The following is a 12482-nucleotide window of genomic DNA, read 5'->3' as shown; positions in this document are numbered from 1 at the left end:
CGGTCTCAATAGCCTATAAGGTATATTTAAAATATGACTCAAACAGATTTCAAACTCACTCAAATCAAGTTCTTATATGTTAGAAAAGTTTGAAGCCTTTATTTACAAAAGCTTTAAAAACAATCTCTCTTATATTGCATATTTGTTTTTACATATGGGGGGGGGTGTCTCGTCACATGAAAACAACCAACCAGTACAATAAATTAAATATTAAAATAACATTAAAAAAAATGTTGCTACTATTAAGGCTAAGTTTGGTGAAAAAAAATAAACTTATTTTCATAATAAAGACAGATGTTAAGTGAAAAAAATGGAACTTAGAGAAGGCAACAAAGAGGAGCATACCAGAAAAACTTAGCTTTTCATATAAAATCAAGGATCTGGTTAGGAGCTTTAAAGTGCAAAATTTCTACAGAAAATGTTTGAAAAACTAAAATCCCTTGTTTTCTCTTCAAGCGCTTCATGTGAAATCTAAATGAACCAACCAGCCCCTCTAAACTGCTTTCATAGAAAAAACAACATGATTTTAAGCACAAACACAAACCTTGGGTACGTCTGGAGATAGGAACTATTGAACCACCAAATTCACCAACCACCTAAAGTGAGAAGCGCTTATGACAAAGAGCTTCCGAAATGATATATATGCGCTTTTGTTCTTTCATTATTCCAGTCATCGTAGTAAATGACTAGAGCATCCAGAAAGATCCCAGTGATGTCATGACAGCTGTTTATTGGCTTCCTCCTCGTAGGCGTTCCCTGTGCCGTTCTGGACGTATGCAGAGCCTGAACCCAGCCCGTACAAGTGACCACAGTACTTTGCATCGTCGATATGATCCTCAAAGAACATCTAAGAAAATATGTGATGTCATCAGATACAGGAAAAAGTATACTAGTTTGTAGCTAGGTTTCCACCCAATTGGCGGCAGATTGTTGAATATTCGCATGACAAAGACAATATGCGCATTCTACCACCACTGGTGTTTCACCAAACAGACTTGTTGCAACAACAAAAAAAGTGATGACATTGTGCACATAAAATGCACTTTTTCACTTGAGTTTTCATGTACCGAATAAAAATCTAAAGTTTAATGTGTGCCCATCGCATTTTCAACTCTGTGTTAAATGTGCCTACTTTGGTCTTGGCACCTGCGCTGAAGCCAACTGCTGGCTTTTTATGGATAAGAACAAGAATATTTTTTATTTGTCAAACGGCAGTCAAGCATCGATCATCATGTCACCAGAATCAGATCCTAGATATTTATTGGAAAGAGCATCAAGATCACCTTGCATTTTCACCACCCTGTGTTATTTCATCTATAGCCTAACATGCTGACCAGACCGGACAAGTCGCGTGCGCGAGCGTCGCAAAATAAATTTAGAAATCCATGTTATTTAATTATTGCGTGCGCCAACGAGCGTCTGCGATGCCAAGGGCTAAAATATAACTCCTATTTCTTACGCAGATCGCGCTGCAAGTCCTGCCACTCCCATCTCCTCATTGGTTTATAGAAGCAGGTACCCACGTGCCATCTCCTCATTGGTTATACCCATGTGGGTGATTGAAAGACGAAATGTTTTGCCATTTGCCGTGGTAAAAGTGTAGATGCCAATCACCATATAAGTTCAAAGATGAAAAAGCCTGGAAGGAGGCGAGATGACTAGAAAATATTAGTTTGGCCGTTTTATGTGTGGATTAATTGTCGGAGTAGAAGACCTTGTGCAAATTAGCTAGTAAGTGCAGGCTAACTAGTTAAATTGCCATACATGTTAAATGCTTTTTCGACCTGTCCCCAAATGAATGTCATTGGTTCAGAGTTTGTTTTGATATTTTAACCTGCGTGTTGTGATCGCGTTTGGTGTAGGTGGACAAAATACATTTATGTACGATAGCGCACGCGCACAGCCGGTTTGGGTTCCGTGTAATGAACTGCATGCTTTCCGGAGTTGTAGTGGGAGGACCACACACATCGCGTGACTCCAAGTTTACGTTGATATGATGGTTAATATATTCATATTTGCCCATAAAGGCGTTTCCACCACCGCTTCTCGCATAATGAATTTTACTGAAACAAAAAGATCTTAAGATCAAACGAACAAATTATCTGTCGGAATTTATAAAATTGTACCAAAACTTCCTGTTTCCATCACAGCTGTCAGGATTTTTTTTTAATACGGTATGACTTTACTCCCATAAAAACTGTGGATGGAAACGTGGTTAGTGAAAGTAGTATATGTTTCTCTCTTTAATACCATCTGGTGGCTCTTTGAAGAAATGCAAGTTGTGAGTCACCTCCCTGTTCTATGATCCATTCACACAAACATCTCAGTAGAAACCCTATTCCCTTTATAGGGCACTACTTTGATCTGGGCCCACAGGGCTCTGGTCAGAAGTAGTGGACTATACAGTACCAGTCAGAAGTTTGGACACACAAACTCATTCAAGGGTTTTCCTTTATTGTTACTATTTTCTACATTGTAGAAATGGGGCAGCAGGTAGCCTAGTGGTTAGAGCGTTGGGCCAGTAACCAAAAGGCTGCCCCTGAGCAAGGCAGTTAACCCACTGTTCCCCGGGCGCCGAAGACGTCAATCTCAATTACGGCACCTCTCTGATTCAGAGGGGTTGGGTTAACTCATTTCAGTTGAATGCATTCAGTTGTACAACTGACTAGGTATCCCCCTTTCCCAAGAATAATAGTGAAGACATCAAAACTATGAAATAACACATATGGAATCATGTAGTAACCCAAAAAAAGTGTTCAACAAATCAAAATATTTTATATTTGAGATTCTTCAAAGTAGTCCCTCCCTTCTTGCTGTTGTTTGTGCCCAATAATGTTTGTACCATGTTATGTTGCTGCCATGCTGTTGTTATTTTCTTAGGTCTCTATGTAGTGTTGTGTTGTCTCTCTTGTCGTGATGTGTGTTTTGTCCTGTATTTTTATTACATTTATAATTATTTTAATCTCAGCCCCCGCAGGACGCCGTTTGGTAAATTGTAAATAAGAATTTGTTCTTAACTGACTTGCCTAGTTAAATAATAAGGTTAAATAAAATGACAGCTTAGCACACTTGACATTCTCTCAACCAGTTTCATGATGTAGTCATCTGGAATGCATTTCAATTAACAGTTGTGCCTTATTAAAAAGTTAATTTCTTTCCTTTTTAATAAGTTTGAGCCAATCAGTTGTTTTGTGACAAGGTAGGGGTGGTATACAGAAGTTTGCCCTATTTGGTAAAAGACCAAGTCAATATTATGGCAAGAACAGCTCAAATAAGCAAAGAGAAATGACAGTCCATCATTACTTTAAGACATGGTCAGTCAATTTCTTCAAGTGCAGTCGCAAAAATCATCAAGCGCAATGATGAAACTGGCTCTCATGAGAACCGCCACAGGAAAGGAAGACCCAGAGTTACCTCTGCTGCAGAGGATAAGTTCAATTGCGTTACCAGCCTCAGAAATTGCAGCCCAAATAAATGATTCAGAGTTCAAGTAACAGACACATCTCAACACCAGCTGTTCAGAGGAGACTGCATGAATCAGGCCTTCATGGTGAAATTGCTGCAAAGAAACCACTACAGTACCTTGCAAACGTATTCATCCCCTTGGCGTTTTTACTATTTTGGATTTCATGTAATGGACATACACAAAATAGTCCAAATTGGTGAAGTGAAAAAAAATTACTTGTTCCATAAAATTAATTTAAAAAAAGGTAAAAAAACGTAAAAGTGGTGAGTGCATATGTATTCCACCCTTTGCTATGAAGCCCCTAAATAAGATCTGATGCAACCAAATACCTTCAGAAGTCACATAATTAGTTAAATAAAGTCCACCTGTGTGCAATCTAAGTGTCACATGATCTGTCACATGATCTTAGTATATATATACACACACCTGTTCTGAAAGGCCCCAGAGTCTGCAACACCACTAAGCAAGGGGCACCACGAAGCAAGCAGCACCAAGAAGACCAAGGAGCTCTCCAAACAGGTCAGGGACAAAGTTGTGGAGAAGTACAGATCAGGGTTGGGTTATAAAAAATCATCCAAAACTTGGAACATCCCACGGAGCACCATTAAATCCATTATCAAAAATGGAAAGAATATGGCACCACAACAAACCTGCCAAGAGAGGGCCGCCCACCAAAACTCACAGACCAGGCAAGGAGGGCATTAATCAGAGAGGCCACAAAGAGACCAAAGATAACCCTGAAGGAGCTGCAAAGCTCCACAGTGGAGATCGTCGAATCTGTCCATAGGAACACTTTAAGCCGTACACTCCACAGAGCTGGGCTTTACGGAAGAGTGGCCAGAAAAAAGCCATTACTTAAATAAAAAAATAAGCAAACACGTTTGGTGTTTGCCAAAAGGCACATGGGAGACTCCCCAAACATATGGAAGAAGGTACTCTGGTCAGATGAGACAAATGTAGCTTTTTGGCCATCAAGGAAAATGGTATGTCTGGCGCAAACCCAACACCTCTCATCACCCGAAAACAACATCCCCACAGTGAAGCATGGTGGTGGCAGCATCATGCTGTGGGGATGTTTTTCATTGGCAGGGACTGGGAAACTGGTCAGAATTAAAGGAATGATGGATGGCGCAAAATACAGGGAAATTCTTGAGGGAAACCTGTTTCAGTCTTCCAGAGATTTGGACAGAGGTTCACCTTCCAGCAGGACAATGACCTTAAGCATACTGCTAAAGCAACACTCAAGTGGTTTAAAGGGAAACATTTAAATGTCTTGGAATGGCCTAGTCAAAGCCCAGACCTCAATCCAATTGAGAATCTGTGGTATGACTTAAAGATTGCTGTACACCAGCGGAACCCCTCCAACTTGAAGGAGCTGGAGCAGTTTTGCCTTGAAGAATGGGCAAAAATCCCAGTGGCTGGATGTGCCAAGCTTATAGAGGCATACCCCAAGAGACTTGCAGCTGTAATTTCTGCAAAAGGTGGCTCAACAATGTATTGACATTGGGGGGGTGAATAGTTACGCATGCTCAGGTACTGTTTTTTTTATCTTACTACTTGTTTGTTTCACAATAATAAAATATTTTCCATCTTCAAAGTGTTAAGCATGTTGTGTAAATCAAATGATACAAACCCCCCCCAAAAATAAATTTTAATTCCAGGTTGTAAGGCAACAAAATAGTAAAAATGCCTAGGGAGGTGAATACTTTCGCAAGCCACTGTACTTAAGAATATCAATAAGAAGAAGAGACATGGAGAGCAATGGACATTAGGCCGGTGGAAATCTGTCCTTTGGTCTGATGAGTCCAAATTTGAGATTTTTGGTTCCAACCGCCGTGTCTTTGTGAGACGCAGAGTAGGTGAACGGATGAACTCCACATGTGTGGTTCCCACCGTGAAGCATTGAGGTGTGATGGTGCTTTGCTGGTGACACTGTCAATGAATTATGTATAATTCAAGGCACACTTAACCAGCATGGTACCACAGCATTATGCAGTGATACGCCATCCCATCTGGTTTGCGCTTAGTGGGACTATCATTTGTTTTTCAACAGGACAATGACCCAACACACCTCCAGGCTGTGTAAAGCCTATTTGACCAAGAAGGAGAGTGATGGAGTGCTGCATCAGATGACCTGGCCTCCACAATCACCCGACCTCGATCCAATTGAGATGGTTTGTGATGAGTTGGACCGCAGAGTGAAGGAAAAGCAGCCAACAAGTGCTCAACATATGTGGGAACTCCTTCAAGACTGGTGGAAAAGCATTCCTCATGAAGCTGGTTGAGAGAATGACAAGAGTGTGCAAAGCTGTCATCAAGGCAAAGGGTGGCTACTTTGAATAATTGAAAATATATTCTGATTTGTTTAACACTTTTTTGGTTACTACATGACTCCATATGTGTTCTCATATTTGATATCTTCACAATTATTCTACAATGTAGAAAATAGTAAAAAATAAATAAAAACCCTTGAATGAGTAGGTGGTGTGTCATAACTTTTGACTGGTACTGTATATTGAATAGGGTTCCATTTGGGACACACACATGGACAGAGTACCTCTCTCATCTTGAAGAATGCCATGCCTGTCAGTAGTGAGTCTGAGCCAGCTTGGTGCTGGGGGCCAATCCTCTCCAGCTCCAGCTGTTCTGCCACTTCCTGTAGTCCACCCTGTCAATCAAACCACGCCCTGTCACTCACAGATTCTGCTAATCTAGCCCTCCGGCCATGTCTATAATGCATTTAAAGGCTTTCGATTAAGACTTGTGGCCTAGTTAGCTGTCTGAAAACTCATTGAATACAAAGCTGAGTAATACTGTATTTAACTGTTATGATGTGCTGAAGTTACCTTGAGGTTTTTGCAGCTCTTCATGAGGTACTTGACATCATATATGATGGGGAAGAACAGGCGAAGGATCTCAAAGAAGTCCACTTCCTCTTCGGGCAGGTTAGAGTTGGACAGAATCTTGATCAGATAGCCAAAGTCATAGCCACTGCAAACAGAAAAATAAACAAAATGCTTCTTAGGTCTAAGATGATTGATTTTAATAATGGTCAAGTCTATACCAGATGTGGCAAATAACATACATATGTGGTTAGAATCTGGATCTGATAAAGATGGCGCCGAAAAGGATGGCTGAAGTTTTACATGCCCCTAACCAACTGTGCTATTTTGTTAGTTTTTGCGTTGTTTGTAACTTATTTTGTACATAATGTTGCTGCTACCGTCTCTTATGACCGAAAATAACTTCTGGACATCAGAACAGCGATTACTCACCACGAACTGGAAGAAGCTTTTTCCTTTAACGAGTCCGACAAGGATATACTGCTTTCCCGGGAACAGGCCCAAATCCCTGTCATTTGCGTGAAGAAAAGACGAAGGAAAAGAGAGCGCAGGTCGAGCTGCCTTCTGAGAATCTGTAGGCGAGCGAGTAAACTCCCAATGCCATCCGTTCTACTTGCAAACATGCAATCATCGGAAAATAAAATTGATGACCTATTATTATCCTACCAACGGGACATAAAAAAACGTAATATCTTATGTTTCACAGAGTCGTGGCTGACCGACGACATGGATAATATAGAGCTGCCGTAATTTTCCATGCACCGGCAGAACAGAGAAGAGGCTACGTCTGGTAAGACGAGGGGTGGGGGTGTGTGTCTTTTTGTCAATAACAGCTGGTGTGCAATGTCTAATATTAAAGAAGTCTCGAGGTATTGCTCGCCTGAGGTAGAGTACCTTATGATAAGCTGTAGACCACATTATCTACCAAGAGAGATCTCATCTATATTATTTGTAGCCATCCATGTACCACCACTAACCGATACCGGCAGTAATACCGCACTCAACCAACTCTAAGGCCATAAGCAAACAAGAAAATGCTCATCCAGAAGCGGCGCTCCTAGTGGCTGGGGACTTTAATGCAGGCAAACTTGAATCAGTTTTACCACATTTTTACCAGCATGTCACATGTGCAAACAGAGGAAAAACAAACAACAACAAAAAACTCTAGAGCACCTTTACTCCACCCACAGAGATGCATAAAAAGCTCTCCAACGCCCTCCATTTAGCAAATCTGACAATAATTATATCCTCCTGATTCCTGCTTACAAGCAAAAACTAAAGCAGGAAGTATCAGTGACTTTCTCAATATGGAAGTGGTCAGATGACGCGGATGCTACGCTATAGGACTGTTTTGCTAGCACAGACTGGAATATGTTCCAGGATTCATCCAATGGCATTGAGGAGTATACCACCTCAGTCATCGGCTTCATCAATAAGTGCATCGACGACGTCATCCCCACAGTGACCGTACGTACATATCCCAACCAGAAGCCATGGATTACAGGCAACATCCGCATCGAGCTAAAGGCTAGAGCTGCCGCTTTCAAGGAGCGGGACACTAATCCGGACGCTTACAAGAAATCCTGCTATGCCCTCAGACAAACCATCAAACAAGCAAAGTGTCAATACAGGATTAATATTGAATCTTACTACACCGACTTTGATGCTCGTCCGATGTGGCAGAGTTTGAAAACTATTACGGACTACAAAGGGAAACCCAGACGCGAGCTGCCCAGTGATGCGAACCTAGCAGGCGAGCTAAATGCCTTTTTATGCTCGCTTCAAGGCAAGAAACACTGAAGCATGCACGAGAGCACCAGCAGTTCTGGATGACTGTGAGAACGCTCTGGGTAGCAAGACCTTTAAACAACATTCGCAAAGCCATGGGGCCAGACAGATTTCCAGAACGTGTACTCAAAATATGCGTGGACCAACTGGCAAGCGTTTTCACTGACATTTTCAACCTCTCCCTGACCGAGTCTGTAATACCTACATGTTTCAAGCAGACCACCATAGTCCCTGTGCCCAAGGAAGTGAAGGTAACCTGCCTAAATGATTACCGCCCCATAGCACTCACGTTGATAGCAATGAAGTGCTTTGAAAGGCTGGTCATGGCTCACATCAACAGCATCCTCCCAGATACCCTAGACCCACTGCAATTCGCATTCAGCCCTAACAGATCCACAGATGATGCAATCGCACTCCACACTGCCCTTTCCCACCTGGACAAAGGAACACCTATGTGCGAATGCTGTTCATTAACTACAGCTCAGTGTTCAACACCCTAGTGCCCACAAGCTCATCACTAAGGTAAGGACCCTGGGACTAAACACCTTCCTCTGAAACTGGATCCTGGATTTCCTGACGGGACGTCCCCAGGTGGTAAGGGTAGGCAACAACACGTCTGCCACGCTGATCCTCAACACTGGGGTCCCTCAGAGGTGTGTACGTAGTCCCCTCCTGTACTCCCTGTTCACCCACGCCCGCCATGGCCAAACACGACTCCAACACCATCATTAAGTTTCTTGACGACAACAGTGGAAGGCCTGATCACAGACAAAAATGAGACACCCTATAGGGAGGTCAGAGAACTGGCAGTGTGGTGCCAGGACAACAACCTCTCCCTCAATGTGAGCAAGACAAAGGAGCTGATCGTGGACTACAGGAAAAGGCGGGCTGAACAGGCCCCCATTAACATCGACAGGGCTGTAGTGGAGCAGGTCGAGAGTTTCAAGTTCCTTGGTGTCCACATCACCAACGTACTATCATGGTCCAAACACACCAAGACAGTCCTGAAGAGAACACGACAAAACCTTTTCCCCCTCAGGAGACTGAAAAGATTTGGCATGGGTCCCCAGATCCTCAAAATGTTCTCCAGCTGCACCATCGAGAGCATCCTGACCGGTTGCATCACCACCTGGTATGGCAACCAAAAGCTTCTACCCCCAAGCCATAAGACTGCTGAACAATTAATTAAATGGCCACCAAACTATTTACATTGACACCCCCCCCTCCATTTGTTTTGTACACTGCTGCTAATCACTATTTATTATCTATGCAGTCACTTCACCCCTACCTACAAGTACAAATTACCTCAACTAACCTGTACCCCCACACAGACTCCATCCCGGTACTCCTTGTATATAGCCTCGTTATTGTTATGTTCTTGTTCCTTTTTACTTTAGTTAATTTGGCAAATCTTTTTGAACTATTCTTGAACTGCACTGTTGGTTAAGGGCTTGTAAGTAAGCATTTCACGTTAAGGTCTACACTTGTTGTATTCGCCGCATGTGACAAATAAAGTTTGATTTGATTTTAAATGGCCTACCTGTGGAAAGAAAGCCACTTGACGCCCTCACAGAGCACCACTCCTGAGGTCATGAGCAGTTCAGCCAAGTACAATGTCTCGATCCCCTCCTCCTCATGCTTCTTGAACTGGATGCCTGATGTTGTCAAGAGCTCGATGGAGTCCTGTGCATACATGTCCTCCCTGACGATGGAAAGGGAGACACCTGTCACACTCACACCTAGGCTACACATTTATAACAGGGTTTCTTAAACTGTGGGTCGGGACCCAAAGTGGCTCCTGGGCATGTAAGAGGTGGGTTGCGAGTCATGAGAATATATCTATATTAACACAATTTCTTCTTAATTTGGGTCGTTGAAACAAGAAATGGGTCACAGGACGATAGTAAATTTATATATTTTGTGTCAAGAGCCCAAAAAGTTTAAGAACCCCTGATTTATATTAATGAATGTAATGGCTATAAGAACAAGGGGTACACTAAGCATTACAAAGTTGTTGTTGCTGTGTAAGTGGATGCAGTCCAACTAATAAATATATATATATATATATATATATATATCTCTTCAATGTCTGAGACTGCTGATAAGCCTTTAGGTTTTACTTCCACAATAGAAACAAGTTACATGTAAACAACAAAATACTACTCAAAACACTGTCTTCAGTGCCTCACCAAAACAAACATGAAAATAAAACATTACCTGAGAAAGCATTTATGAAATATGTCAATATAAACATTTGAAAAATGACTTGAGGCACTAGGAGAAAAGCAGGTCAATTAGCTTGTTGAGAAAGTAAGCAGCTCCTCATGTGACAGGTGCAGCCTATTTTGTGGCTCAAGTGAAAGTGTTGGCCGCATGGTTTCTAAACAATCTTGGTCACATTGTCCTTTACCTGAACGGTGTGCAGGCAGTGCAGCTTTAGTGTGACAACGTTCACTCCTGTATGGAGGTCCTGAACTAGCTCTGGTCCAGGGCGTTCAATGTGGCTTGCTGACATTGAGCCTTCAAATGGCCTGGCCCAGAACTAGTCATGAGCGTGACCCTGATTGTGTGCAGTATCAACACTGAACATAGGCCTGTTCTTGCCTTGGTTACATACATCATATGAGCAGGTTTGTTTGTGCCTTTGCCCATCAGTCCAGACATGTAAACTAGTTAAACTCCATACTACAATAATATCACCTCAATAACAGACTAGATCAAATGGACTTCCTTTTTGTAGTTAACTTTAATGCAGAGATCTCAAGTTATAAAAATGTAATTCCTCAAGAAAGTACCGTACAATACATATAAACATTACAATCATCTTTAAAACCTTTCATGGTAAAAACAAAAAGGTTCTTCCTTTTCTCCTAGTGCCTCCAAAGAGCCGTTGCTATGAAACTTCCCCTGTTCTGTAGGTGCTGTACAAGAGGCAGGTCATATAGTCCTCTAACATGGGCAAGTCAAGTCTTGATACAAGACACGAAAATTAGTTGAACAATGATAGACATCATAGAAAGGGGAACGCTTACGTGAGGTTAAACTTAAAATTGAACTGCCATGTTGAAGTTCCCGGTGGATATTCACCCTGTTCATTCATAAAGGTAAGGCCCAGCTGGATAATCTTTAGCAAGTCTACATTACATCGCAGTAACTGGTACTGGTAGTCAGCATTGCTTCTGAACTCTCCAATCGGTCTCGCAACTACACCTGGAAACTCTGTGTCCTATGAACAGAACACAAAGCAATAGAGAAGGCAGAAATGGAGCAGCAGCACAATGTTCAGCACATATCTGTCAGTGTCAACCAAGATGCCTTTGATCAGAACTCTTCATAACTTACCATGGCAATGTAGTTGTATTTTCGAATGACCTGGCGGATCCTTTTGAGTTCTTCATCCAGGTTGTCAGCCCAAACCTCACATATTCTTTGGCTATGATCCACAGTAGCCGCGGGCATAGTGCCAGCTCTACAAGCAAGGCATCAAAAACAAACAAACAAACTCTCAATCGAGAAAATGACCATGGAATTGTGGTCCTTCTTTATTTGTTTGACCTGGAGATAAACAACAAACAATGTCAGGTTACACAATAACCCTGAGATTTCTTCCCACATACTCAATGGTTACATTAAAACATCTAGCTAACGTTAGCTAGATTTGACAGGAGAATTACAGACATCTAACGTTAGCTAGCTAATATACTGTGTACCATACTGACTAAGCTAGATAGCGACTGCTGTAGCTAACAATCTTGCTGTTAGGAGGACTTTACTATGTTTTGATGTTATTGGGGCAAATAACTGGCTAGCTACCTTTTTAGCAGTCTGTGATGACAGGCACCCATCTAGTTATCGAACTGAGCTAACTTACCTGTCCCGTTAGCTAGCAGTTCACTAGCTAATTAGCTAGGAATCTGCAAACCTTAGAGCGGGGACAGGATGCGTTTCTCTTCAGATACAATGATATCATAGTGTTTCATCGCCTTTTATAATGCCCAACCCTAGCACCTGTCAGCTAACGTTAGCCAACTGGCTAAAATATGTGGCTGGCTAGCAAATCAAGCTAACCAACTCCTAATAGGGCTTGAATTTCAACCTTCCAGACTTAGCGTTCCCTAAATAAGGGTTGTGAACAGTTCAAAAACTCCCAATTACCTTGTTTAAAAACGGTCAGGGCCTTTTAACTAACTTTTAAACAGTTTTATATTCCAAATACCGACAGTCATTGATATCAACCCACAGCTGCCACCTCTGAACCTCCATTACAACGTCATCACGCAAGTAGTGACGTCACGAAAGTATGCACGTTGGCCTTTGGAGTCCAAGGACTGGGATGTATTCATTACGCCGATTCTGTTCCGAAACGTTTGTCAAACGGTCCAATA

General features: G+C 42.1%; 1 protein-coding gene across 4 annotated transcripts; it reads right to left on the bottom strand.

Moving 5' to 3' along the window:
- Positions 1-64: 64 nt before the first annotated feature.
- On the bottom strand, positions 65-12385 carry cnot7 (CCR4-NOT transcription complex, subunit 7). Of its 4 annotated transcripts, none has more exons than XM_029771634.1 (7): positions 12253-12385; positions 11440-11652; positions 11130-11323; positions 9638-9799; positions 6313-6457; positions 6024-6134; positions 65-847 (listed from the first exon to the last, which is right to left on the bottom strand). In XM_029771634.1, exons 2-7 carry the CDS (start codon positions 11554-11556, stop codon positions 716-718), a joined length of 861 nt encoding a protein of 286 aa, XP_029627494.1. In that variant the 5' UTR covers positions 11557-11652; positions 12253-12385; the 3' UTR covers positions 65-715. The 4 variants fall into 4 exon arrangements, with proteins under 4 accessions (XP_029627494.1, XP_029627495.1, XP_029627497.1 ...); XM_029771635.1 differs by having other exon boundaries at positions 11440-11566; XM_029771637.1 differs by lacking the exon at positions 11130-11323 and having other exon boundaries at positions 11440-11566.
- Positions 12386-12482: the final 97 nt, after the last annotated feature.

This window comes from Salmo trutta, chromosome 13, assembly GCF_901001165.1.
Source record: "Salmo trutta chromosome 13, fSalTru1.1, whole genome shotgun sequence".
NCBI classification, from domain to species: Eukaryota; Metazoa; Chordata; class Actinopteri; order Salmoniformes; family Salmonidae; genus Salmo; species Salmo trutta.
Note: the sequence above shows the minus strand (reverse complement) of the source record. Positions and strands in the feature narration are given on the sequence as shown.

Bases quoted from the DNA above. Each gene is read 5' to 3' on its own strand.
- cnot7 (XM_029771634.1), bottom strand. From the start codon at position 11,556: ATGCCCGCGGCTACTGTGGATCATAGCCAAAGAATATGTGAGGTTTGG. The intron at 11,324-11,439 runs GTAAGTTATGAA...TTCTGTTCATAG, and splicing joins AATACAACTACATTGCCATG to GACACAGAGTTTCCAGGTGT. The intron at 6,135-6,312 runs GTAACTTCAGCA...TTTGATTGACAG, and splicing joins AGAGCTGCAAAAACCTCAAG to GGTGGACTACAGGAAGTGGC.